The following is a 27,751-nucleotide window of genomic DNA, read 5'->3' on the forward strand; positions in this document are numbered from 1 at the left end:
AATGGGTAAGATTTTTGTGTAACTTAGAAATACATCATATGGTAATCACATAAAGCTAAACTTAAAAGTTACATATACTTGACAGTGGAGGTAAAGATCCCCAAGGTCATTATTCTGCGAGAGCAAAATGGAAAAAAAAAGACAGTATCGAGAATTTTAACAATTTTCCGCTCAACCTCTGATCTTGTCATGCATAACTGAGTGATCATAAGAGGATAAAGCTATCCTGCGAAAAGTTACTGACATGATACGTACTTTCCCGCATGCTTATGCTGCTGTTCGACTACATAAGTGATATTTGGGTGACATTGATGTCATGCCGATGCTAAAAGGAATCAAAGCTGGAGTAAAAGGAGCGTCTAATCTTTTCATCTGACATTTTTATTGAATGCGTCTTGGAGCAACCAAGGGCTCCTCTAAGATACTGCCAGAGTCACTTAAGGAAATCAGAGTGGGGGCTTTGGGAGCCAGCAGGGGTTCATTAGAACCAGACTGGCCAGACTTCCTCTACCAGGGAAGGGAAACGGAGGAATACAGAAGATTAAGGTAGCAACCAGAAAGTTGGCGGAATGGGCTAAAAGAAGGATAGAGGTTGGAGAAACTAACCAAGTGCGGCAGGCTGAGACTAAGACCGCACGGGAGCAAAGAAAGGCGCAGCAAGTGCTGCCATGCCAGTCTACCTTGACAGCTTGACACCAGAAATCAAACTAAGAAATGAAGACAAGTAACGAGACAACGGTCCCCGGGATCACAGCCAGTCTGCCTCTTTCCTATAGGCACTTTAAAGCCTTCTTCCTTTTCATGCTGGCTGTCATATTAGGGAGATCTTAAATAGAAACAGAACTTTCGAACCGTTTCGTAAGGTACTGTAGGTCAAACTGTGGGTCTGTCGTCAGCTGTTCATTAAGTCACAGCATCTTGCCCTCTTCCTTCTAAATTTTTGCTGCATAGACAAGCACATGCGACCGTGCGACATACTCTGTAACCTTCCTGTGAATTCATTCATTCAAGACTGGAACATGAATGCCAGTTCATTCCAGTCTTTACATTTCTGTTGTCCTACTTTCTTTATGGTTTGCATAGTGGCTAATGCCTCATTGCTACAGACAGGCTATACTGACCATTAATGGATTAAAAAAAAAGTATGTATTTATTCATTTATTTATTTTTAATAACCTTTACATTTGGCAATTCCATGAAATACAACAATGTATCGAACAGAAGATTGTGATTGCTGAGATTATGTCACAGAGTGTTGATGAAAGACAATTTGTTGTTGATGGAGAGGGCAGTTTGACAATGCCACTACACTTTGTTTTTGTGCTGGCGCATCGCTCTCTCTTTTTTTTTTTTTTTTTTTAAAAAGCAACCTGCCTCACTATTGGAAACGGTCAAACACGGTCAACAACCTTGCTCGGTCAGTTCCTGGGAGCTCAGTTATGCTTGTGAAATATCATTTTACAGCTTTGTTCCCCAATCTGTCACAGCACAGTAAGCACCTTTGTGTGAGGATTAGTAAAGACTCGTTCAGAGGAGGAAGAAAGAGGGATGGAGTTCCAGGGTGCCAAGGACATTGTACATCTCTGTAAAGGGGCTCTTTCTCAAAAATCTTTATGGTTCCAAAAGCTCTGATGCTGTTTTTGTACTTCTTTTTCTTAAACCCATGAGTAGATATTGTTGCAATATGACCATCATTGGATGCTTAACAGCTTTACGAAAAGAGGATTTTCAGACTAAAATATCGACCTGACTCAATTTCTTTCAACTTGAATCTGATGAGACTGTTTTTTGTTTTTTTTCAGATTTGCGTCATAAACATCTTCACACATTTTCCTCCACCCATCCACCTACAAGCGCTTATCATGGGAAACACGTCACACACTTTCACAATTTAAACCCATAAATAAACAATATTTTCTTTACCACCATTGAGGACCTGTAGACATCCAATAATGATGCTACCGATGACCCTGTTCAATTTTGTTGCTTTTTTTTCTATTTATTGTTCATTACACCTTAAAATATTCAGACAATGTTTATTTCAATATTGTTGCCAAACAACATCAAGCATTGTGAGATTTTGACTTTCAATATCACTTATTACAATTTCATTATCAGGTACCTATTAATAGGCGTTGACTGCCTTTGCCTTCATTTAATTATTATTCATTATCATTCATTCATTTTCCGAACCGCTTTTCCTCAACAGGTTCGCAATATAAATTGCTGTTACACGTTAATACGCAATAAATTGATAACAGCCAAGAATAAAAAAAAAACTCCAATATAGCTGCTTTAAAGCAATCATAAATATAAAGATCATCCATTCATATTCTATAGCGCATGTTCAGGGTCATGGGGAGCTGGAGCTCAGTTGTCAATTTCAATGCACATTGAAAGAAAGACAAGCATTCACACCATCACTGAGTGGGACCTGAAGCCACGCTGCCGGCACACAAGTCAGACACGTGAAGCACTACACCTTCAGTGATCAATTATAAAATCCTCCAAATGCAAACAACTTATAAAAAGAAGATGATGCCCTTGCTGCCTCTGTGACACCTTCATTTTTTCCCCCTTGGAAAACAAAGTGAAAGCAAGAATAGTTGTGTCCAGTATTGTGTTTTGTGTTATACCAGATATAATATGTGACATTGCCTTGGACTGTTTTTCAATATTTTTCAAAGGATCTTTCTTTTTTTTTTTTCCTCCAAGTGATTTGGCCTTTTTATCCTCAAAGAACGCGTTGGCTATTGCATTGTTTGCCAACCTTTATTGTGACAAGGCACCCATTTTGCATTAGAATAATCTCATGGCACATTGCCAAGACAAAATATGACAAAAATATGAATAGTGAAATAATTACGATTGCAACTCAATTTAGTGACAAATGGACTTAGTGTGAAATCTGTGCTTGTTTAATTGAGCACAAAGCTGACATCCTCACAGGCATTCATGACTTATTCTGTCATATGAAGGACAATTGTCGGGTATTCAGGTTTATTGAACATTCTGCAGTCTAATTGGGCTATTAGGTTGCTTGGCTGCTCTGAGAGAACTCTTGATTGAATATGACGGGAATAAAATATCATTTGTTGATGTTTTCATGCAGGAATATTACTAATGTGAATTCAGTTTCAATCCTTATAGTTGCATTATTACACTCTAAAAACAGTTGGATCAAAAATAACTGATCCACTACTTGGGTCAATGTGACCCAACTTTCTAGGTTAATTTTGCAGCAAATTGTTAGTTTTGTACTAAACAGCCTAATTATTTGGATGGTGGCTCAAATTTACCACATTTGGTTGGTCCGTTTTACACTCAAATTGGGTGTTTTTAGAGTGTAGGATTTACTTTGGTCTGGCATTGCTTACTCTGTTTTAAATGGTAAGGCTCACTGTATCATTTAAACAGAAATGTACAGTTCCTTGCAAAAGTATTCATTCCCGTTGTAAGTGCATTTTGTTGAGATTTTCTGTGATAAACCAACACAAAGTTAGCACCTGGGCAAATATATATATTTTTTTTTACATTTTTAAGCGAATTAAAATCTGAAATTTATAGAGTGCTTTTGTATTCAGCATACCCCAAATTATAATCCAAGGCAACCAATTTCCTTCAGTGGTCATCTAATTAGACTCTGAGCATGAATATACCAGTTTGTCAGAGAACAAAGTGAATTACAGAACCATGAATACAAAGGCGCTCGCCAAGACAGTTCTGGGATAAAGGTGTGGAAAGTCTAATGCATCGTTTGATTGTTAAAAAAAACAAAAAACAAACAAACTGGGGGCTGAATATAAATTTACAGTTAAATTTTCACATTATTTGCCTAAAAATCTGTAAAAATAACTTTGTGGTGGTAGTGTAGCAAAATGCGCTTCAAGGGGTATGAATACTCTTTCATGGTACTGTATCCCTTTCATTTTACTCTTGTGTTACTTTGACCAGAAAAGTTTCTTCTCTTTTCAGAGCTGCCCTTTGCAATTGGCCGATTCAATTTGAGAAAAAGCAATAGGTGATGCTTACAATGACCTGGATGACAAAAGTAGATGATATATATTCACTCCTACTCTCTCTAACAGATCAATCGAGCTCCGAGCTTTGGGACGGATCAGAAGATTGATTTTGATGTCAAGAAAGGAGTTTTGCTCAACGCTCTGAAACTACTCAACATTAGGTAATGTTCTTTGACACAATTCAATTTTGGTATCAGCATCTATGTTTGCACTTGCAGAAAGTCCCTAATAAGAGAAAAGGCTGTTGTTTACAACATGATCACCAACAGTAGTAGTGTTTTTTTTCTTTTCGCAAGGACATTTAAAACAAGTCCCTTGCGACAACAAAAGTACGGGCGAACGTCTGCCGAATGTCTGAAGACCATTTGGTTAACGTTTGCGACTTTTAACAAACGTGAGCGTGAACTCCAATTTTTCTACTTCTGCCAATAGTCGTTAATGTTCACCCTTCAGTGGGATAGAGGCTTTAATGATGCAATAAGGAAAACAATGAGTTGACTAGACATTGTAATTGGCAGAAATTAATCTTCACGTGAATGTACCTACTTCCGGGCTTCCTTCTTTAACGAAGTGCTACAGCTATTGATTTTTAATGAGACAGGCCTAGTCGGATGTTTTTAGTCTCATTATTTTCATCCGTTGTCTAAAAAAAATACAGACTTTCATTCATGAGGCAACCAAATGACACTCCACACTTATTTTCAACATTTGATATTGCTTAATCATTTGTAAAAATAACCGACCATGGTGGAGATTGACCAATATATCGATTTGGAAAAACATAAAATTGCCTTTATTTGGACCCTCAAGATTTCCACTTGACAGCGGCAACATGCTGCATGTGTTTTTTTTAAATGGTTGCTGATTGCTTGCATCTTCATGCAATAAGAAAAATGAAGTGCACTACTTTCAGTCCTGACGTCAGCTGTGAGAGTTGAGCAACATTCAAAAACGTACCCTCCATGGCACACCACCTCTGGGCAGAATTATTCTGAATAATACAACACTTGAGTTAAGAACATTCAGAGAGAGAGAGAGAGAATCTCCCACATCTTCCATCCATTTCCAAGTGCTTATTGTGCTTATTGTGTTCAGGGTCATGGGTTACCTAGAAACCATCTGGGCTGACTTCGGCCTTATTTTCAGTCAGTCTTAGGGCACGCATAGATAGACAACTGTTCAACTTTCATGCACACTGACGAATAATTTAGACTTCAGTTAATATTTGGAATGTTTTAGCAAGCCAAAGCACCCAGAGAGACCTCCGGGAGAACATACAAATTCCTCACAAAAAGATCCAAGCTGTGATTCAAACCAAGAACTACTAACCACATGCACTAGCTGGCTGCTCTTCTCCCATTCGCATTAAAATTATGTATAAGAATAACAATTGTTGAATTGTTTGTTAATTTTCCCCATGGGAACTGGGAACAACTGAGGAAGTTCCCTACTATTCAGACTTCTGGTCATGAACTTGCCCACAAATTGATCATTGTACACTTAACTTTTTGCAGCTCCAAAGTCACGCACGCACGCACGCACGCACGCACGCACGCACACACACGCACACCCCCGCACGCACACACAGACACACGCACGCACACACACAATTAATGAATCGAATGCAGGATAGATCCAGTAGGGTCAGCTATAGTGAGTGTTGCAAAAATCCAGCAGGATGAAAAAAAAAAAATGGATTCCTCCATTGGCTCTGGAGGTCCATACTAATCAAAACGGTCTCAAAAGTGAAATAATCTTATGGTTGATCTTGGTACTGTTCTTACAGTACAGATTCAACATAGATTTTTTTTTTTTTTTTTTGTGGTGGTGGTGGAATGGCTTTTTTCGACTTGACAACATGTTCACGTCCATGCTGAAGTGAGCATGGTCTTTGTTCTATTCTCCCTCACTCGATCCTCCTTTATATAGTAAAGGCTTCACTTCTCCCAGAGGGGGCTTGTGGTCCCCGAGTCCGCTCGCAACACCAACTATAGTAATGTGGGATCAATTGAGACCCGGTCAAGCATGGACATTGATAAACCTCTGTCCCCTCCCTAACGGCACTCAATATCCAATTTAAAGGGCCAGAGATTGACTAAAATGAATTGCCCTTTCTCCAGACAAGCAACGGCCTACTTGAATTAGATGTCTGGTCTTGTTCATCTTCTGTTTGTGGTTTTGTTTGTGTCTCTGCGACATATTTGATTGTCATGTTCGATGTTTCGCACGGTGTTATTCTTTTGTTTCTAGTGTCTTTGTCGCATTATCATGAGAAGGCAAAGTTTACAAGTGCGAATGTAGCGATGCAATCCTTTAGTAGGCAACCTGAAGCAGCACCATTGTGCTGATGAGGGCTGTTAAAACAAAACTAAACTAATAAAAGAAAAAATGAAAAATAACAATGATATTTAAAAAAACAAAAACAATGATTGGACTATTCTTGGGCGGCACGGTCATTTTGGTTAGCACGATGGGCATGGTCTCATTGTGCAGAGATGCGGGGTTCGATTCCGGCTTCGGCCTTCCTGTGTGGAATTTGCATGTTCTCTCCGTGCATTAGACTCAGATCTGTAATGTCTCACTGCTTTTGTCCAGCATTCCCCAAACCATTCTCACTTGTTGCCAAAGTTAGGGTACATGGTTTTATTGGTTTTACGTTTTAGACCAGTTGTTGACTTGTGTTTATGCTTGTGTGACAAGTTATCATGTGAGGCACATCTGATGTGAAGTCAGACTGAATATTTTAACTTAATTTTACACTTGACCGAGCGTGAAGTATATGACAATGTTACCTAGAATGAAGTAGTTAAATAGCTGTACCATTATTTCCGATTGGAAAAATTAAAAGAAAATATGAGAAAAATCCAAGGTTAGCATGTGTCCTTAAACAGATTGTTCCGCCGTGATTTTGGACGAATACTTCATCAGTGGATTGTCTGCACTGTGATGTCTGTATCAGTGCCTTTTGTTTTTAAGTCAACATTACATTGAGTCTGTTATTGTTTGTGTCGATGTAGAGCCAGTGATAAGAAACGCAACCTTGCAAAGCAAAAAGCCGAGGCCCAGCGGCGACTCTATGGGCATGGTTCCGTAAAGAAACTCTCGGCTGCTTCATCAGACTGGGAGCGACAGCGTCACACCCTGGAGCGCAGGCGAGAAGAGCTTGTGAGTTGCAAACAAAGAAAATGTTTCATTTAAATGTAGTTTAAAGCCAAGTAGGTTTACGAGGTGTTTCAGAAAAGTTACAGGACTGGTGCGACAAAAATGCGCTTTAAACCCAAATAACAAGTTTTTATATTGAAGTAATCCCCCTGTAGTCGAATGCACTTTCCCAGCCTCCTCTGCCAGGCCTTTGTGCTCTTATGAAAGGAGTCTTGTGGGACCTTTCACAGCTCTGCCATCTTGATGTTGATTGCGTCTTCAAAACGGGCCCACATGATGACCCCCTCAAAAGAGGAAAAAAATGGCACCAGTTTGGGCGATTATGGAGGTTGCTCCAACTCGGCAATATTCTTCTTGGTCAGTAACTGTCGGATGCTCCGTGTACTCCGAGCAAAGTGCGTTGTCAAAGTGAAGCAACTCGCCTCTTCTCGCACACTGAACAAAACTGACGCTGCAGGATATCTTTCTAGACTTGCCGGTTGATAGCAAGGCCCACATTGGAGGGGAAAACTCCCTAGTTCTCGGTTTCGGTTGGAAATATGGAACATTTCTGAAACACCTCGTATCCTTTTCTCCACTTTATTGGCTACGTAATAATGTCGAACATCTGCTGAGCAACTGTGGTCAAGCAAGTTTAAAAAGCTCTTCAGAAGTGTTCACAATGCGCAAATATAGCTGTAGATTGTTCATTCACAGGCACTTGTCAGTATGTATTCCAAAGTTTCCTCAGGGACATTAACTAAACACATTGCAATGCACAACTGGTATTTATACATATAAGCCCGCCCATAAAAAAAAAAGAATAAACAAGACACTGAAAGCCCAATTTTTCCTTGACAAGTGTATAATATTTAATTATATTTCAGTCAGAGAGTTTTTCTCATCTATAACTACTATTACTTCACGCCTCGCACCCTCTTTGATTTGCATTTGAATGAGCCACAGCAGTAATCAGCGTGTGGTACGAAAGTATATCTTATGTTTAAAAAGGGACATGACGTTTGAAGTGCACATTCAGGTGTCGGTCTATTGATTGTACATGTCACTTAGTTCTCACTGTTACTGACGCAAACCTTTTCTCCTTTCATAATAATACCTACATTAAAAGGTATCAGTGACAAGTAGGCATTTATACGTGCTATGAGGCAGAATTTCACCTTTATAAATATATCTTTTCGCCTTTTCCCTCTCCTAGAAAGAACGATTGGCGCAAGTCCGCAAACAGATCTGTAGGGAGGCGCATGAAAAACAACATCTGGGTAACTACAGGTAAGGAAGAAACAAACTGTCAAGGACTTTCCCTCCAGGAGAGACTCACCCATCGTGCTAATGTCTGCTCCACTTGCAATTATGGGGCCATCTGATTTCTTTGATATCTCCAAGGAGAAATCAGATAGCCCAGACAGAAATGGTTGTGAGTATATTGACACAAGAATTATACTGTGTTTGTACTAGTCAACATTATGTAAAGTAGAAAAAGAAAAGACTACATTAACGGCAATTTTTTTCCCTTTGCGACACAAAATAGGACACTGTATGTGTGCTTTACTTTCTTGCTGCAATTCATCCCTTCTCCCCCGCACTTGTATTATACTGTACTCTCGGCTAACTCGTTGAGACCTTGGAAGACGGCTTTACAGAGTTAGCGCATTGATAGATCAGATCCACCTCTCCATCTGACTCAACAACAAGTTTTATTTTTTTATTTGGACAAAATCAGAACATGGATTTCCAAATGCGTGATTGTTTCAGACGTAATTTCATTTGACAGTAAACTGGAATAGGTGTCTCCTTTGAATATCAAGAAAGATTAGTTGCACGGGGCGGCACGGTGGCCGACTGGTTAGCACGATGGCCTCACAGTGAGAGACAGCATCGAGCGTGGGTTCGATCCGGCCATCCTGTGTGGAGTTTGCATGTTCTCCCCGTGCCTGCGTGGGTTTCCTCCGGGTACTCCGGTTTCCTCCCACATTCCAAAAACATGCATGGCAGGCCGATTGAACGCTCTAAATTGCCCCGAGTTATGAGTGTGAGCGCGGATGGTTGTTCGTCTCTGTGTGCCCTGCAATTGGCTGGCAACCAGTTCAGGGTGTCCCCCGCCTACTGCCCGAAGATAGCTGGGATAGGCTCCAGCCCCCTCCGCGACCCTAGAGAGGAGAAGCGGTATAGAAGATGGATGGATTAGTTGCACGGACAATGAAATGTTGCTCTCATATGCACGCACATGGCACCCACAGCCACAGTTTGACGAAACAATAAGGGTACTGTATGTTTACACAAGAACAGTCTCGTGCAGAGGTTCCCAAACTTGCACAGTTCCATTTCCCTTCTTACTCTTGCACATTCAAATAAATCTGTCAGCCCCCCAACACACACACACACACACACCCACACCCACACACCCACACGCAAACACACAGCACATTTCAAATACACTAAATATGATTGCCGTCATGTAGTTTTTGGCAATGCAAAAAGGGATCTCAGACAGTCTGTATATTTATATTCCAGTTTCAAAATGCAATCAGGCTGTTTGCAATTTCTGTCTACATATTCTGTTTGTTTGTGTTCCCCTTGCGCCAACATTTTCAAAACAATATCCTATTCACATAGAGGTGCAAGAATGCCTAAAGACACTGTCACTGGTACATTGTGCCAGCACTGATCCTCCCTCTCTTCTCCTTTTTTATTACTCAACTTCCGCGTTTTTCCAACCTCTACCGAGCCAAATTAATTGTTAGTAAAATCTAAAGTATAACAATTTATGTTTAAAAAAATCTACTGAAATAATGATCACTATTAAGGATTTGAATCATGGGCATAATGTGTCTGCTGGTGGCGCTTGAGTATCAAGCTATCTCATGTGGCACGCATGCATCAGCCCTGAGTTGACGTTCCAACGTTTATGGCTGAGCTTTTTTCCTAGCTCGTGGACATTTCTCTGCTTTCAACTTTGTCTAATGCTCAGGAAGAATGGAAGATAATCGCGGCACAGCACATGATAGAGTGGCTCCCCAAGAGTAGCTATTGCAAAGAGAGGACCAACTTATGTTTTTTCAGATGATTCTTTAGGTGGCACGGTGGTAGACTGGTGAGCACAATGGCCTCACAGTGAAGAGGTCGTGGGTTTAATTCCGGCTCCGGGCTTCCTGTGGAGGGTTTGCATGTTCTCCCTCGTGCCTACTTGGGTTTTCTCCGGGTGCTCCGGTTTCCACCCACATTCCAAAAACATGCATGGCAAGTTGTTTGGACACTCTAAATTACCCCTAGGGATGAATGTGAGCTCAGATGGTTGTTCCTCTATGTTTGCCCTGCGTTTGGCTGGCAACCAGTTCAGGGTGTCCCCCGCCTACTGCCCGAAGATAGCTGGGATAGGCTCTAGCACCCATCGTCACCCGTGTGAGGACAAGCGGTCTAGCTAATGGATGGATGGATGGATGATTCTTTAGTGTATGCATTATTTTTCATTATTCTTTAGTGTATGTGAGGTGTGCCGGTATATGTTTTTATGGTATTATTTGCGATAATTTTCATAAAATCTAAGATAGTTATTAACAGCCAGTTGTGCGTAAATTGTCTTTTGAGAGATTCCTTTGCATTCAAACAGTGTCCTGGCACAAAATGGAGTCTGATGATTGCACTGCTTCGCATTTGGCTGTTATTAATCCAACATCATTTGTTGCAGACGAGCCAGCTGGATTGTGCCAGCGTCCATTTAACATCTTGTAAGTTGGGCACCTGAAAGACACTATTTACTGAAATGAAGAGTCTGACGTAAATGGGCTCTGAATCACCAAGTGCAATTGGAAGCTTGTAGGGAGAGGAGAATGTCATCTTTTACATTAAAAGTATTGCAGAGTCATTGTGATAATGAAATGTCCATATGTTCGGAAAAGGATGCAACACAGACCTCTTCAAGTGGTGGCCTTTTGCTGTTCACTCATGTTTTATGGAGCTCTTTGAGAAGTGATAACTTCTGACTTGGCTCAGATATTATAATTTCTGTTCACTGCTAGCAAGTGTCAATTTGTGTATTCACAAAGAAAGGACAAAAATGTACCCTTGATGAGGAGCCAAAAAGACGGTTTCATAATATGGGGCATAAAATAATATACACACTTAAGAATTGAGTTACATAGGATTAAACTTTTGATGAAATAAAGTATTTTGTAAACATACAGATTTTTTCTTCTAAAGATAAAGATGAAAAGATGATGAGGATGCAGTACAGTTTATGTGAATGTGAATCTGTGCAATGTTAAACGTGTCTTGAATGTCAGAGAGTGACTGCTTTTGGAAGAAAATTGAGTGGTCACCACCACATTCACACACACACGCATATATGTACACACACACACACACACACACACACACCCACACACACACACATATATATATATATATATATATATATATATATATATATATATATATATATGTATATGTATATATATATATATATGTGTCTTATGGCTATTATGCATGGTTTTGGAATGCTGGAGGAAGCCTGAGCACCCACAATTCAAAGCACAAGAAATGTGAAGGAGGCATGGTAACAACTTCTGTAAGTAAAGTAGAGTTGGTTCGCTTCATGAATTTTTGAAAACTTTTCCAATTTGTTGATTTGCAAAAGGTAGAAAAAAGACATTCGCTTCTGCGGATAGGGAGTGACGGCACTGCTCCTCTCGCTCGTGCGGTTGTTCACAAGAGTATCACGAGACAAGATGAAGACTGGCGAGATTTGCTGGGGTCTCGGCAGATTTCATGAGAGTTGCTAGTTTGACGGCTGGGTTTTTGTGCTACTTTGGGGGCATATTTCCTTTTTTTTCCATTTAACAACGACTTTAGGGCATTCTAATTTGGAGGCTCCCTTCTTACAAACTGTGAATAGCTCGGCATTTGTTTGAAAACCATAGCACCTCCTGCATCTCTCATGGAAATACATTGCCCCAAAAAAGAAAATGACATTAATTCTTAATCTATATTCGGATTACATTTGGCCAAGGAAAGATAAGAGAGAGGCTGCAGCTGCCGCCGTGTTAATATTACATAGCTTCTAATCTTTTTTTGCGTTCAGGGTGTCTGTGTTCTTGTAATTGTAACCAAGTCCAGTTTGACTCGACATATTGATACTGACCATGCTTGTTTAGTCATTAGTTACGGTTTTTAAATTGATGGCTAAACTGATGACTTCGGACACGTTGGCAGATGTAGTTTCTGGATAAGCAGACTGTGGTTTATACATTTTCTCTAATCCCCTCAGGCCTAACACAAACACTGAGTGCTGTTAGTTTAGTCTTGAGGGTTTGGTGGATAGCTCAGCAAAAATATGTGTTGTACTTAAAAGAATGACTGACTCTTATGCCGTTTCTTATCTCAAGGTTTCCACTTGTTTGCTTTTTGTGCTACTCACATTTCTTCAGCCTCTTCATTATTTTCCACTGTGTTTCAAATGAATTAATTTGCTTCCTACTACTTGTGGCTCTTTTTCTGGTTACATCTGTCTCGCCTGATGAGCCAGAAGCTCTAACTCTTATGGTCGCACTCCATCGTCTTTTGTAAGCCCTCTTGAGCCTCTCCTGTCACCACTTGTCCTCCCTCCCTTTACATAACCTTTGTTGTCTCCCTTTTCCCCCCCCACAACTCTCCTTTGTGAACTTTTCTTTCTGTCTCGGAATTTCAGAAGTTGGTCTCTTTTGGTTTTCACCTTTCTTTCTTCCTTGCATTGATGACCCTTCTTTCTCCCTTTTGCTGCACTCCACCCTCACTATCCGTGCTCTTCTCTCTCTTTGTGTATGTGTCTCTGTGGCCAACAGGCGTATTTACCCCCCAGACGACAAACTGCTGTTGGAGAAGTATGAAAGCCTGCTCTCTTCCGCCTTTCAGACCTTCCTCGCTGGGCGAGCTGCCTCGCTTCAGAAGGAAATGAATAATCCTCTGAAACAAATGAAGGCACGTATCTTGGTGGCTGGGTGACTGTCAAATGCGTGCGCATACACAAACACTCGCACGCACAAATACACACATTTTCACACACGTATACACAAGCCCATACACACACAAACAAACATACAGTATGTAACTTGCACAAACAAACACAGATGACAACTATATCATTCTATTAAGATGCTGAAAACAAAGAAATTGTGAATTATTATTTATTCTTTGCCTCTCTCTTTTTCTATTCAGTCCCTCCCCATGCAGTATGTCTGTTCCTACGCAAGCTTTTAAAGTCAGGGAGACACAATTTATTTTTCACATATCATGTTTCCTTTTCTTCCCGTTTTATTTTCCCCTTTTTGTTACTGTTCGTGAAAACTGAAAAGGCTTCAAAGTTGATAACTAATAGTTAACGGTGAGAGTGAATGGTGAAAATTATTTTTTTGACAGTTGGACTGACACCACACCGAGTAATCTGAAAGGACTTGACAGAGATGTCATGTGCAACTATTGCAGCGTCTGTTGAAACATCCACCTCTTGCCCGTCACATTTTGTCTGTTAGAATGTTATTGTGTTTGAAGGCGGAATCTCAACTGATTCTTTTTTTGTACAGATGCCAATCATGAGCAAGCAGAGGAAATGCGCACATTTAGTCAACACACAGAGATGCTATCTTGTTCAAAGTGTGAAAGGATGGAGATGAGTCAAGAAGAACAAAATGAGGCGCTGCAGTCAGATAATAGTGTTATAGCGTGACAACAGGGCTGTCCCATACAAAGGCACAGCTTGTGACTGATGGGAATTTTAGCAGGATAGAGTCAAGACAAATGACATCTTATCATCATCAGATCACTTTTTTTGGTGTCTTTTCCAACCAATTTTTGTTTGTGCCTCTTAACCGTTTTCATAAAGATGCTCAGAGTGACTGTCTAATATTATGAGCACATCAAGGACATCATGCGTATGATCAGTTTTTAGGTGAAATTGCCAATATTTGTGCTTGGTCGTGACAAAGACCTATACTGCCCTTATTCTCATATTACACCTTCAAAAAAGTGGTTTTATTTTATTCTCAATAATTGTAGAATTTTTTGCCAATAAATGTGGCCTTAATATGCCTTTGTAATATATTCTAACAAAACCCATCTTAATAAAAATCAAAATTACCTCCAATTGGATTAAGCGCTACTGTGCGTTCCAGGATGGACTGATTAAAAATTTTGAGTGAAAGTGTCACCGTGTTTTTTTTCTGGATTATTGTTATTTATTATTTATTTAAAGTTAGAACAAGGAGCAACCCTGTATTTCTCCGAGGTAACAATTTTGAGACCATTGTTCAACACCATGAGCCGGAAACAGAAAGGTTATATTACATTTTTTGAAAAATTCCCTTAAAGTCTTGACATGACATATGTTATGTACTGCACAAGCCACAACTTGACTGGCTGGCATACAACCGCAAGCTGTAATCCAAGTTTTATTATAGTGGAAATAAATGGAGAAATTAATGTCCTGTGTCAATGTAGAGGCCAGGTTGTGGAGGCAGAGAATTTCACGGTAGAACCTGCCAAGAACAGATATAAAATACTGCTCTTTCAACAAACCTCAATAAGCAAAAGGTTTTCTCCAAACGGAATTTTGGTGGATGAGATGTGCTGTACAATAAAGTCTGTGAACTTTTTACCCCCGCAATAACAAAGCACTGGTAACAGGTCACTAACACACACAGAAGGAATCCATTTTGATCTGCAAATGGCAATCTTGGTAAAAAATAGTGTTGAAATTGATTTTGCGGGTGTCCACAATGTTGTGGCCAGTGTTTTATGTTTATAATAAAACCTGCAAAATATTATAGAATATTATCTCACATTAGGCGTTACCTGCTTGCAGCTTTTTGTTTCAACGTTTCGTTCACCCATTATCGTTCCTCTGTGGAATAATACTGGCAATAATTACCTGGAATCTGTATTTTGGAATTTGAAGTGTGCTCACGCTACCCAAAGAGTAAGAGTTTATCTATTGTATATGGATTCAAATGATGCCCTTGAGACCAAACATAATAATTCGAAGAAAATAAAAGCCTCAGCAAAAAATACACTTTCACATCAACACAAGTACAGAAAACCAGAGACCCTTTTACAGAAATCCTTCTTTATTTGAGTGGCAAATAGTGTAATAACATCACAGTCACCTTTGCCACGATTTCATCAATGTCCAAATGGCAAAAGGCCGAGCATATCCATGATGGTTGTGAATCACCTTTGCTAAATTTAGCCTCTATCAGCATTGCCAGAGAGCGCTACATGGCATGTCCAGCTCTGGCTTTTTTCCTCTACCAGGCAATAGATGTTTGATTATATGCGACTTTGGATGTGCCACTGTATTTTTAATGTTTCTTCAATATTTGATGTTTCTACCTCTGTATCCAGAATTAAAATTATTCCTTTAGTTATCATCTGATTTTTTTTTTTTTTTTGGTATGTGTTGGTGTATAGGAAGAGGACATCTTGGATCTGCTGGAGCAATGCGAACTGGATGACGAGAAGCTGATGGGCAAATCCTCAAGGCAACGTGGCCCTAAGGTGCTTTAACGAGAGAACGAAACATACAAACCGGGAAAGACGAGGGAGAATAGAGGCCACTTGCCTCCAGGGACCCCTCGTAAAAGTACAACGATGGGGAGTAGGGGAGGGTGGTCGGTAGAGACAGGTGCATGGATCTAATGCCCACAGCAGATGTGATTCCGAGTCCTGTGTTAGGCTCAAGAGGAAAGAATCTGAGAGGCCCAAAGAAAGGACCCGAGTGCCTCAAGGGGACAGCTGTCAGACCGCCTCCTTTTCTCGCCACACTATCTTTCTATCGCCCTCTTTCTCTGTCACATGCCCCTCCACGCCCCCAAGATTTCCCTCGACAGCACATTACTCCCTCCATCACCTTGCTTCGCTCGCCTCCCTTCAGCATATACCCCCACCCGATCCGATTCGTTTCCCTTCCCGCAGATCTACATCCATTCCTCACTTGAGGGCTAAATTGGCTGGAACACTCACTCGACAGGGCAGTTCAGTGATGCATTAGCTAGAATAAGGACTTGTTTAGACACAATCACTGTTGTCCAAGTTCATTTGGATGGCGTCACTTTCGCTGGTGCTGAATGTGCGCAGAGAGACATTCAGAGGCGGGGAAAGAAAGAGCTGTGACGGGTAAATTTACTCCGTGGGGTGTCGTGCTCACACACCATCTGGTGAAAATTGAACCAAAAACCAGAAAAGAGAGTGAGAAATAGTGATTGGAGACAGGATCTTTGAGAAGCCAGAGACACTAGACAGAAAGGATATGAAGTTTCATTTTTTTGCAGTTGCTTGGTTAAGACTTCTTCCTGTTTGGATGTAACTCGAAAACCACTCCATCATTCCTATATGTCTCTTCATTCTCTTAGTTGCATCGAGCTCTTTTTCTTGGCTTACTTAAACCTGACAAGCCATACGGGGTTTTTCACGGCTTTGTCCACATTCAAGGGCTCCACAAATCCATCTGGAAATAATTGATGGACGCTGTTCGTAAATTGGAATGGAAATAGAAATTCAGTGTGAGAAGAGTATTGGATGAATGTTCTGTCTGTCACATCCATTCAAAGACAATCAGGTTAAGATGTATGCGCCAGTGTCATGCTTAAGCCAGACTGGAAAAGAGCGAAACCGTTATTTCCATTGGGAAACTGCTATTGTTTGCGCTTCTTTTAATGATAAAATGTTGTCCAATTCTGATACAACTGTTGATGTTGTCATGCTAGCATCCGAGCTCCTACACTATTCTCTTAGTGGGATGCCGTTGTTTACAAGCTGGCTGCTTCTTACTTTTGACACATGGAAAATAAAATCAAAATGAAACGAGTAGCCTCCTGAATTTCTGCAACAGAAATGGACTGGACAAATCACAGTCATATCAGGGCCTTGCACAGGGCAGGTTGTCTGGTAAGGTTAGACCTTTTTGTACGCATTCCCGGAAATATATGTTACTTTTTTTTCAATGCAGATGATCATATGCTAAATAGCTTGAGTTTTGTAAAACGCAGTCCAGTCGCACTTAATTCAACTCTTGCTGCGCCCTCCTCCTAATTTGTCTCTCTATTAACCTGATGCTCTTATCTTCCTCTTTATTGTCTCCTCATGAGTTTAATCTCTTACCGTCCCCATCCTCCTCCATCAATCACCCACACAACTAGCCTGCGGTGACTGTGTAAGGCCTTCCTCATCACTTCCTGCCCATTAGTTTGGTTGGCATGGCAGCACTGACATGCTAATTGCAACATAACAGATGTATACATGCTTTATTAATCAGTTTGTCGCCTTACAGGATGGTAGCTAGACACATGATTTAATCGTTACTTTTTTTTTTAGTTTGTGCAGGATTAGTGTAGTTTATCTTTTGACATCAGGTGTGGGAATCACTACATTTACATTAGTTACGGCAGATAAAACTTAGCGACAATTTATGTTGAATTTTACTTTGCATATGCAGCTGGATCTGAAACCATATGTGCTTTTATTTATAGTGACTGGCTTTGAAAAGGTGCATGTGCAATTTTGTATGACTACATATAGAGTCAATACAAGGGCCAAGTGACAGATGGTAATGGGACTTTGAAGGCTTCCAGGATGTTTAAGTGTGTGGGGATGAGATATACATTCTCCTTCAAATCTGTACGTTGGTGAGTGAATTTATTTATTTTTTCCCACCCAAATCTGGGTGGTTTACACTCGGCTATTTTTATCATGTGTACATTTAGTCTAACACGTTCCATTCCTATACCCTTTTTCTCAAAGGAAAAAAAGGATATACGGTAGTTTGTAACTTCCATAGAAGTGTAAAATTAAGCGGACTGCTTCAAAGAAAAAAGAAAAAAAGACTTTCTGTTCTGTACTTCTTCTGTTATAATTAATGTCGACTTAGACATATTTAACTTAGCAGTCAGGACAAGGTTATGATTATTTTGTAACCACTCTGCAATAAGTTCAATTTCCAGTTCTCTGGTCGTCATCATTCTCTTTTGAGCTGCAAAAACAAAATGGCAAAGAAAAAAAAACACTTTAAAGGACTAAACTTTAAGATACTCACTGAGCTGAAGTCACTCAAAATTTGTAAGATTGATCTCATTTCTTCACTGTCCAACCTCTGGAGTATTAAATTGTATTTTCTTATTACAACCCATGTCTTTTAATGTTTTCAGCCCTTGACCGCCATGCCGGAGTGCAGCCAGACATCACGACGTCAACGGCCGGACTATCTGGCTGACTTCACAAGTGGCAGCAGCGCTGAAAACTCTTGCTCATCCTCGGACGAAGAGGAGGAAGAGAGGCGAAAAACAGAAGGGGGAAGAAGAAGTGGAGAAAAGAGGGAGAAGAAAGTCTCTTATGACCTTGGGAGCAAGGAGAAGAATTTAGCTGAACGCTCAGGTAAAGTTGTAGCTTGTTTTTATGGCATATCGACAATACTTGTAACTACTGTAAAAATATTCGGGGGGTTTCTACTGGTCACAATGTGTTCACCCGCACACAAAATGCATCACCGCTTATAATAATATCCAATACACCAATACGCTTATTGTGGCAGTAATTTGCAGTGCTGCAGAATTGTGCTCCATTTTGTTTATGTAATCTTTTTTTTTTGCTGCATGATAGAGACAAAAATACAACTGTGCTACTTCAATATTGTTAACACTCATTTTTAAATAAGAACACCTCAAAGTGTCAATAAAATCTGAGCATTATTTATCTTTGATCTGACAGGCATTTTTTATTCTGCTCTTGCTGGATGTCATTGCATTGGACGGAAAATGAATATATTATATACAAATATTTTAATGTTTTTCTAAGAAAATTGCATTATTTTACTGTTGAAATGTGCCATGTGAGCTGTGAATTTAGCTGTTCAGCAAACATGCTCAATCACATATTCTCACATGGGCCTAATTTTCGTCCTACCCCTTGTTCTCTATATGATTCATTAGTGATCATATATTACGTTAATACACAAGTAGGCCTTTCATCTCTGTCCATCTGTTGACCTTGTTCGAAAGAACAAAAAAATACTCCACCTAGCGAGTATGGGTAAAAAAAAAAAAGGACCCAAAATGAGCTTACTGTGTTTGTAATGAAATAGCAGACAAAGACGTGAAACATTTGGACTGTGAAAGAGCTTGTGAGTGGATGTGTGTCGAGAGCAAGACAGCAACTCTGCCAAGACCCACTCCACACCAAGCCATCAAAGGGCTGAATGACTAAGCTCCATAATGCTCTCATTTGGCATCCAAAGCAGGGATTCTTCAGCAGCCACACACTCATGAACATGTGATGCAGTAAATGTATAGCAAAGACAAGTGCGCTGGCTACAAGACCAGCTGGAGGAGCTTCACGGGTGATGGAGAGAGTCAGCGTATGCTTTGACGTATGTTTCATCGTATGTGTGCGTACGTGTGTGTGTGTGTGATGCCTATTCCAAAATTTCATTTTAATACCCCTAAAAAGGTCAGTGCTTGTCAAGGCATAACATTTTTATATCTAAACCAGCCAATTAGTAATAGTCCACCTTGTTTCTACAAGTCCCAGAAGGCCCTGCAATAGCTGGTAACACTTCTATTAGCAGTAGCCGTCTTCTGTTGGCAGTGTCACTGGAGTGTCTGTGAGACTGTGAATGTGTATCAGTTGAGTCCTGACTTGTGATTGGATGAGAAAGCCAAGGTGATGGGCGCAAGGTAAGGAAGAGGAGAATGAGTGTTGGGGAAGAGGAAAATGTTGATGTGACTGCTTCCTATTCATCCTTTTGTTAAACATAACAATACATAAAAAATAGTGCTGTCAAGGCATTATTTTTTTTAACTAATTAATTACAAAAAATTGTGATTAATCACATTTTTCAACTACTATTTTTTGCAAAGCTTATAACAGATATTTACTTGAATAATATCTTGGAATTTATGCAAAATCACCAAATATGAAGTATATTTAATTCAAAGACTGTTCTAATAGCTTTCTTGGATTCTTGAATACGATCTAAATGGACACATCTTTACAGACATTTATTTTCGAAACATTTCTGAAATCTGCCCTCAAGCGCCACACTCCAGCAGTGAACAGCAATTTTTTTTCAACAAAGAAAACTGCAGTTTATAGCCTGGTGCGGCTTGGACATCATTTTTTTTGTTTCAAATTAGTTTATTTGTCCCCTGAACTACAATGAGTTTTAAGACAGATCTATGACACAAGTCTCCTTACAAGTCACCATTCTTTCTACTCTGTTCCTACACAGGTCGGATGCATTGGAAACCAACGGTCAAGCCCATCAAAACCTGCCCAGCCCCTTCTGTTTCCCCGACTCACTCCGGCCCTATCAGACGCTCCATCTCCTGCCCTCGGTCCATTGCTTCGCTCTCGTCACCCAATGAACTGCGAGCTCTGTCCACTAGGCCCTCCCCTAACGTTCCTGTCATCACGACCCTCGTCCGGCCGAGCTCTGCGACACTACGCTCTCATTCGCTAAGCCGCAGTGGCTCTGCCCACCGTGTGCCGCACAGCAACAGCCTGGGCACCATTCACTCCAACATTGTAAGCTCACAAATATACTTTACACGCACACACACCTACACCCCCACACAAACACAAACACACACACACATTATATTCTCTTCTTTACAACTATTTTGTCATTTTGACTCCTTCCAAATGTCCTCTGTGACAATGACTGTCTATTATCTTGCCATCTGTCATTTAACGCCTGCTCACATGTTCTCCTCCCTGCTAAACAAGTGTGCTGGTAATGTTTGGGTACATTGAAATCAAGTGGGACTAATTTGTTTTTTTCTTTCAATTTTGGGAATAAAACTGAGTTCAAAATTCATACACTAAAAAGACACACCTATACAATATATAATTTTTACACTTTTGAAAGCTAAACAACACTGTTCTGATAAAAACAGGGAGTTAAAGTTCTAATTGTTACATTAATTAACCAGCTGTGGGACACATTTTAATCAAATCAACCAAAAAATTAAATATTATTGCCAATAAAGCAACAGTGGGTGACTTGCCTGAGCACAAGAAAAGATTGCATACAGTCAAACTCCTGGCGACGATGATTAATTATCATGTAAAATGCTATTATGTCATCTTGTAGGATGTTACGTTATATAGGAACACTCTAAATTGATTATTCTATAATATGTTTCCTTTTGAATGTGTTTAGGGTGATCCACTTATTAACCTAAGGAATAAAGAACAGGAGTCAGAGCTTGTTCGCCACACACTGACTGCGCTGACTGCCATGAGGATCCGATTTCCTGGAAAAACGGAAGAGGAGGCTGAGGCAGTGCTGGATGAGGTGAGCCGACGACTACTTTTGTATCTTCACTAGTGCAACTGTAACAATTACTCATATCAGAAGGGAAGATGGACAGGATGTACAATAAACATGAATTTCAAGAAATACATCTTGACTTAAGTCAAGGTTGATCTAAATTTAGTCCAGTTGGTCAAAAAACTTACAGGGCTATTTATTTTTAAGAGTGTTGTTGTGCCAGATATATTTACAGTTTAAATTACAAATGATATATTTAATGATTACTAAATGTGTGATCCACTTTTCTGCTAGAGACCTCAATGTGGCCAGGTGTGGTCACTAATATGGCCTAACTAGTTGTAACCGCTCTCTTGCCCGCACAGTAGCGTGCCGTCTCTTGACCAGCCTCCCATTGTCTTTCACAGGACCCCAGTGACAACACCTTTGCAGCCACTTGTTGTATTGTACTGCTCTTTTCTATTAATCGGAGTCCATTAGAATTTCAGGGTTAATCCACTATAACCTAATGCTGAAAGAATTTTAAAAAAATTAAAGCAAATAAGCATTGAATCTAGACAAACTTGTGCATGAGCATGAGCGCACTCTTTTTGCCACACAATTGAAACAGAGTTTCACCTTGAATTGCCATGAGAAGCACCAGTACCTCAGTCCAATGAATATGCCTGGGAGTCTGATGAAAGCACCCATCTGTCTAATTTTCAGACCCTGTTAAAAGCTATGGCTGTCCTCAGAACCAGCTGTCCGCTCACCAAAGTCCCAATGGTGCTGAAATCACAGACCGATGTTGGGCTCTTTAACCCTGACTAGAAAAGCAGCAGCAATAAAATTTGGCCAATTGGTCAAATTGTAAAAGGAACTAATAAAAAATAAATCAATAAATACTCCATCTTAACTTTTGCCGGTGGTGCAGTAGTGGACTGCTTAGCATGTCCGCTTCACACGGTTCGATTCCGACTCCAGCCTTCCTGTATGGAGTTTGCATGTTCTTCCCGTGCATGCGTTGGTTTCTTCCGGGTCCTCCGGTTTCTTATCACATTCCAAAAAACATGCGTGGTAGGTTAATGGAATACCCTAAATTGGCCATAGATGCTAATACACCCTCAGTGATCTCTAACCAGCATAACTCAAAAACTCAAAAGACAAAAGCTGCTTAAATGAGGCATTTTGTATTTTTTTCACATTATAAAACATCTCCCATGTATCTTAATAAATAGTCTCAGACATTTTTCAGTCAAAAGTATTCACAGAAAAACAGTTAAGCACACTTAACATCATCTGTTAAATGGGCTTTTATTGGTATAGTGCTTTCCTACCTTCAAGGTACTCAAAGCCCCTCTCCTCACCCACCTACTTATGACACAGCCTAAAGAAGCAACTAACTGGAGATCCAGTGTCTTGCCCAAGGACACTCTGACATGGTCACTGGAGCTCAGAATGGAAGCCACAACCTTTGTGACGGGAAACCACTCTACCATCGGATCCATGCCACTGCTTTAATCAAGACTGACCAGTGAGCGTTTTGTCATCCAAATGGCACGATAACGCTTTAAAAATGGCTGACCTATGCCCATCTAAAGTGCCTAGTAATAGAAGAAGAAACTTGGTTTTGGGCGGTAGTGTGTAAATTAAAAAGTTCTAAACACTGAATAGCATGCGCATAGACACAATTTCTTAAATAGGCAGTTACTCCATATTTCTATAGGAGCAATTCAAAAATATTCCTTAGTATGTTCTCTTGAACGGATTCCCATAATATTTCCTTTTTTTTTTTAATTATAGTTTTTTTTTTGTTGACCATATTCTGGGCTGTATAGTGGGTGAGGGTATAAACTATGAAATTCTGTGTTTCTTGACAGAAGATTGAGGCCATTTCTTCGAGAGTCAACCACTTTGTGATATGCATTATCGACGTAACAGGGCTGGAAAGAATAATTATTGACCACTGTTCAGCATTCTGCAACTGAGGGCAGAATAATTTTACAGTTGTCCACAGTCTCACCCACGGGACTGTTTTTTTTTTTTTTTTTTTTCCCGATAATGAGTCACGGATAACAACTGTGTCGTTTTAGTCTTTACTTTAGAAGACAATGACATTTTGCAGACTAACCTGAGTCAGTTACTTCCATCAAATTCTCTGAATTCATGAATGAAGGGTTTTCAAATTATGGCTTTATTAATTGGATGCAACTAGAGAGGACAACCATTCCAATCCGGATTTACATAAAATTGCATCTATCTTATGAATGGGAATCATTTTGACATTGATGTCGACTGGCTCGTTTTTAATTGGTCATTGTCTTGTAACCGTATCGGAAGTGAGAGGGGAGGACTAACACAGTCTGGCCATTTCATGCACTCTAGCATGCGCTCATTTTGTCTAGTCTTAATGCTCCCGAAATACAGTAGGCCTTAAACGCACTGTAGTTTTTTTTGTGCGTGAGTTTGCGTGTGTGAGATGGGGACTGTCAATTAGCACTACACCTGATTGTTAAGCAGATAGCGTAGAAAGGCGGATGAGCACCCACGGCTGTAAGGCTTAGTGTTCCCCATCAGGGCGAAATCACATCTTCAGTTAAAATGAAAACAATCTTTGGCATTTGATGTTTGCCATGGTTTCAAGTGAGATGCATATTGCACTAATAACGTTGGCATGTTGGACTAATGGCCTCCTTTATCACACGCTCAAAATGAGCTTTTTGCTGCAGTCGCAACCACTGAAAGGTGCACTGCATCAAGTGTATTTTTTTGTGTTTTAATTGATGGTAATTTTTGTACATATTATAATAACTGTGACAAATGAGTATGCACCTCACCAGGCAAGGCTCAAACAGTTTTCATTGAAACAGAGCAAGCAACAAACATACTCAAGCAACATAGCATGTGCATTTGAAAAAGAAATGTATTTCAATTTCCCATTACTGAATGCACATTTTCACTCAACATTTGCTTCAATCAACAAGCATACACATGGGAAAATTAAGAATTTAATCTGTGATTTTTTTTTTCTTTTTCTTTGCTCTACTAGCATTTAAAGGCATTACGCTCCCTCTAAAATGAAGATACTTAAAGGGGAAGTCACCCCCATAAAATTCTTTGCAATAAAATGTTCTATGCACCTTCACTAGTCGAAGAATGGCGTTCTGATTAATTTAGTGCTTGTGGAATATGAGTTAAGAGGCAAAATCCACCTGTTTTCAGACATCTCAAGGTGCAGACATTTTGTCACTTTCTGTCGACTGGAAATTACATCACTGTTGCTCAGGGTTCAAATGACAACTAATCACAGCTTGCCGTTTTTTTTTTAAGATGAGCCATGATTGGTTGTTAGCTGAGTCCTGAGAAACTGTGATGTCATTTTCAGTCGACAGCAAATGGCAAAATGTCCGCCCCTGAGATGGACAAAAAAATGGGTGGATTTTATTGCATAACATTTATTCCACAAATGCAATACTAATCAGAGAGCCATGTTTCAACTCATGGGCCCGCATAGAACAAATTCTTTTGAAGAAAGCTTTTGGGTTAACTTCCCTTTTTGTTTTTTTTAAGTATCATAGTTGTGTACATATTTTGATTCTGTTCTTTAAATATGACTTTTTTGTCATTTTAACTTGATTCTTTTGTTCACAGATCCTTGACAACTGGAAATACCATAAACCAAAAGTAGCCTCCTACTGGCTTGTAAAATTGGACTCCACAAAACAACGGAAGGTAGGCGAATACAGTATAATTTTGTTTGCTCCGGGTCTTTTGGAAGCAAAGATGCTTCAGAAATGAAACTGAAATAAAACATACTTATACATCTGATTATGTGGATATATTATTATATGACAAAATAGGTTGTTGTAACCTGCCAGGTTGAAGAGAAAGATTGCAAAGATGGCGTTTGCTAATGCCAGTCTACATAAAGTAGTTCCATCCATCCATGAATTTTCTATACTGCTCTTCCTCGTTAGGATCTTGGGTGAGCGATTGCAGTTGCCTTTGGGTGAGATGCAGGCAATGGTCACCAGCCAATAGAAAGGCGCATATTAATACATTCAGAGCTATGGGGTGGAGTCTTGGGCAAACTCCGCACAAGAAGGCCGACAGAAATGGCAGAAATGATAAGGACACTTTAGGACACCATGCTGCTGCCAACGTCGTTGCTAACATTAACAAAATCTATTAAACAGTTTAAAGGAGAGCATTTATTTTGAAATCTGTATGTCATTAGCATACAATCCACCATTTATTAAAATAATTTAAAGCCGAGGGATAGTTATTGGACTTCAGGTAATCAAAAGTCAAAAAAGTGATGTATGTTTCTACGCTATGTCAAGGGTACCAAAGTATTATACCCCCTAAAGGTACGTTGATTTGCTTTTAATATTATTATTATTTTATATTTATATTATAGAACTTGCATTTACAATCATTTGAGGGGATGAAAACCTAGGCAAACTCCGGCTCATTACCTCCCCATTAAGGGATTCAAGACGGAAACAGGATGTAAACAAACTAGAAGAGGGGGGGGAAACTTTTGAAACGACACTCAGTAAGCATGCCCCTAATGATGCCATCTCTCAGCCACCGCCTTCTCCCCCACTGCGCTCCGCTTTGTGGTGACGCTGATGTTTCATTTGAAGTGGAACAGCCTAATGAGAAGCAGGCAGAGGTCAGGAATGAAGCGCCCAGCGCTCTGCCATCTGATTACCATACCAAAACATGTCTGTGTGTGTGTACTCATCTATCAGTTTGTCTGACAGCATGTATGCATGTCTGGCTCGCGTTGTGTTGCTGAAGGCAAATGTTGTCTCATCGTGTCGCAAACACACATGCACGCGCGTAGAATCTGACAGGCACGTCAGTAATGAGGAGCAAGGAATCAAAAGTCCAAAAAGCCACAGCACAGCTCTGTGATAGGAGTGGATAAAAAAAAAAGGAAGAAAGTGGGAGGACAAAAAAAAAAAAGGTGTCGGTTGAAGGGAAGGTGGAAGGCTGGGCCGAGTGCCCTCACATTTTGACACATTCTGTCAGGGATTGACGTGGTTACAGCAATTAGTTCGAGCCAATGTTCACCACTGGATGCACCATGCAATACTTTTTTGCCATTAACCTCCACAGCAGACTATATAATGCTGCTGCTGGCCTTCTACCACTCGTCCATCGAGAGCCTGTTGACGTACTGTGTCTCCACCTGGTACAGCGGCTGCACTGAGGCGGACAGAGTGAGGCTCCAGAGGACAGTCAAAACAGCGCAAAGGATTATTGGCTGCCCTCTCCCCTCACTGTCGGACATCTACACCGCCCGGTGCCTCAGCAGGGCTCTCAACATCGTCAAAGACAATACCCACCCAAACTCCCACCTGTTCGACCTGATGCCCTCTGGCAGGCGCTACAGATGCATCAAATCGAGGACCAATAGACTGAGAAACAGTTTCTTTCCGAGAGCCATCTCTATTCTGAACTCTCACACACACACACGAGACCACCCTTACCTTGCAGAACAGCATCGTGATGTGTTTTTATATACCCTATTCAGTATTATTTTCCATTGCACTCTCTTATTCATCTAATTTATATATTTGTCTGTATTATTGTTGTATTGCACTGGAGAGGGGAGCTCTCTAATCTTGTTGCACACTTGAGTACAATGACAATAAAGGGATTTCTGATTCTGATTCTAATTCTAAAAAAAATTGACCCCTTGTCGCAAGTGGCACTCCCGATTTCAGCCACGAGTTGACAGGGTCCAGGACACAGCACAACGGACTCAATCTGTGTGATCGGGAACAGGCAGAGGTCGAAGAATGTTTCAATCCTCGTTTTAGCTTCACCAGCTGTTTGCTGCGTTTGCCGCAGCCAGCGGTGCTTCCGACATAAAAGGGCGTGTGTGAATGCGGAAGAAATCAGCCGGTTTGTCTGCTAGAAATTGAGGCAACATCTTCTCGCCACCACGCTCAAATTCACCTGAAATTCCAACGTATTGTTCAAAACCCATTAAATATTGGCGATGATAAATCAGCAGAGACTCAGTCAAAATAGCACTGTAAATAGAGTATCGGCACACATTTGTTATTGCTAAGTTTATATGGCAACATTTTTTCCCTGGCAGGTTTTGGACATTGTGAGGACCAATGTGCACTCAGCACTACAGAGGATATGGAAAGAGCCAGATTTGGAAAGCTTGCACTTATACCGCCTCTTTAACCGTGTATTCAACCGGCTCCTCTGGAGTCATGGCCAGGGGCTCTGGAACTGCTTCTCCAATACGAGGTAAGTTTGCGGTGCCAGT

General features: G+C 40.4%; 1 protein-coding gene across 3 annotated transcripts in view; it reads left to right on the top strand.

The window, feature by feature from the left end:
- ttll7 (tubulin tyrosine ligase-like family, member 7) overlaps positions 1 to 27,751 on the top strand; it is a 71,607-nt gene that overhangs the window by 29,869 nt on the left and 13,987 nt on the right. For 2 of the 3 annotated variants that reach the window (XM_088313374.1, XM_088313375.1), the window contains exons 10-19: positions 4,089 to 4,183; positions 7,040 to 7,187; positions 8,380 to 8,453; positions 13,001 to 13,140; positions 15,625 to 15,707; positions 18,353 to 18,578; positions 20,431 to 20,726; positions 21,364 to 21,498; positions 25,105 to 25,185; positions 27,572 to 27,732. In XM_088313374.1, the coding sequence (XP_088169500.1) occupies positions 4,089 to 4,183; positions 7,040 to 7,187; positions 8,380 to 8,453; positions 13,001 to 13,140; positions 15,625 to 15,707; positions 18,353 to 18,578; positions 20,431 to 20,726; positions 21,364 to 21,498; positions 25,105 to 25,185; positions 27,572 to 27,732 (1,439 nt within the window). The other variant, XM_088313377.1, reaches the window with a different exon arrangement.

This window comes from Idiotropiscis lumnitzeri, chromosome 13 (genome assembly GCF_059441095.1).
Source record: "Idiotropiscis lumnitzeri isolate Australia: NSW breed Sydney's pygmy pipehorse chromosome 13, RoL_Ilum_1.0, whole genome shotgun sequence".
NCBI classification, from domain to species: domain Eukaryota; kingdom Metazoa; phylum Chordata; class Actinopteri; order Syngnathiformes; family Syngnathidae; genus Idiotropiscis; species Idiotropiscis lumnitzeri.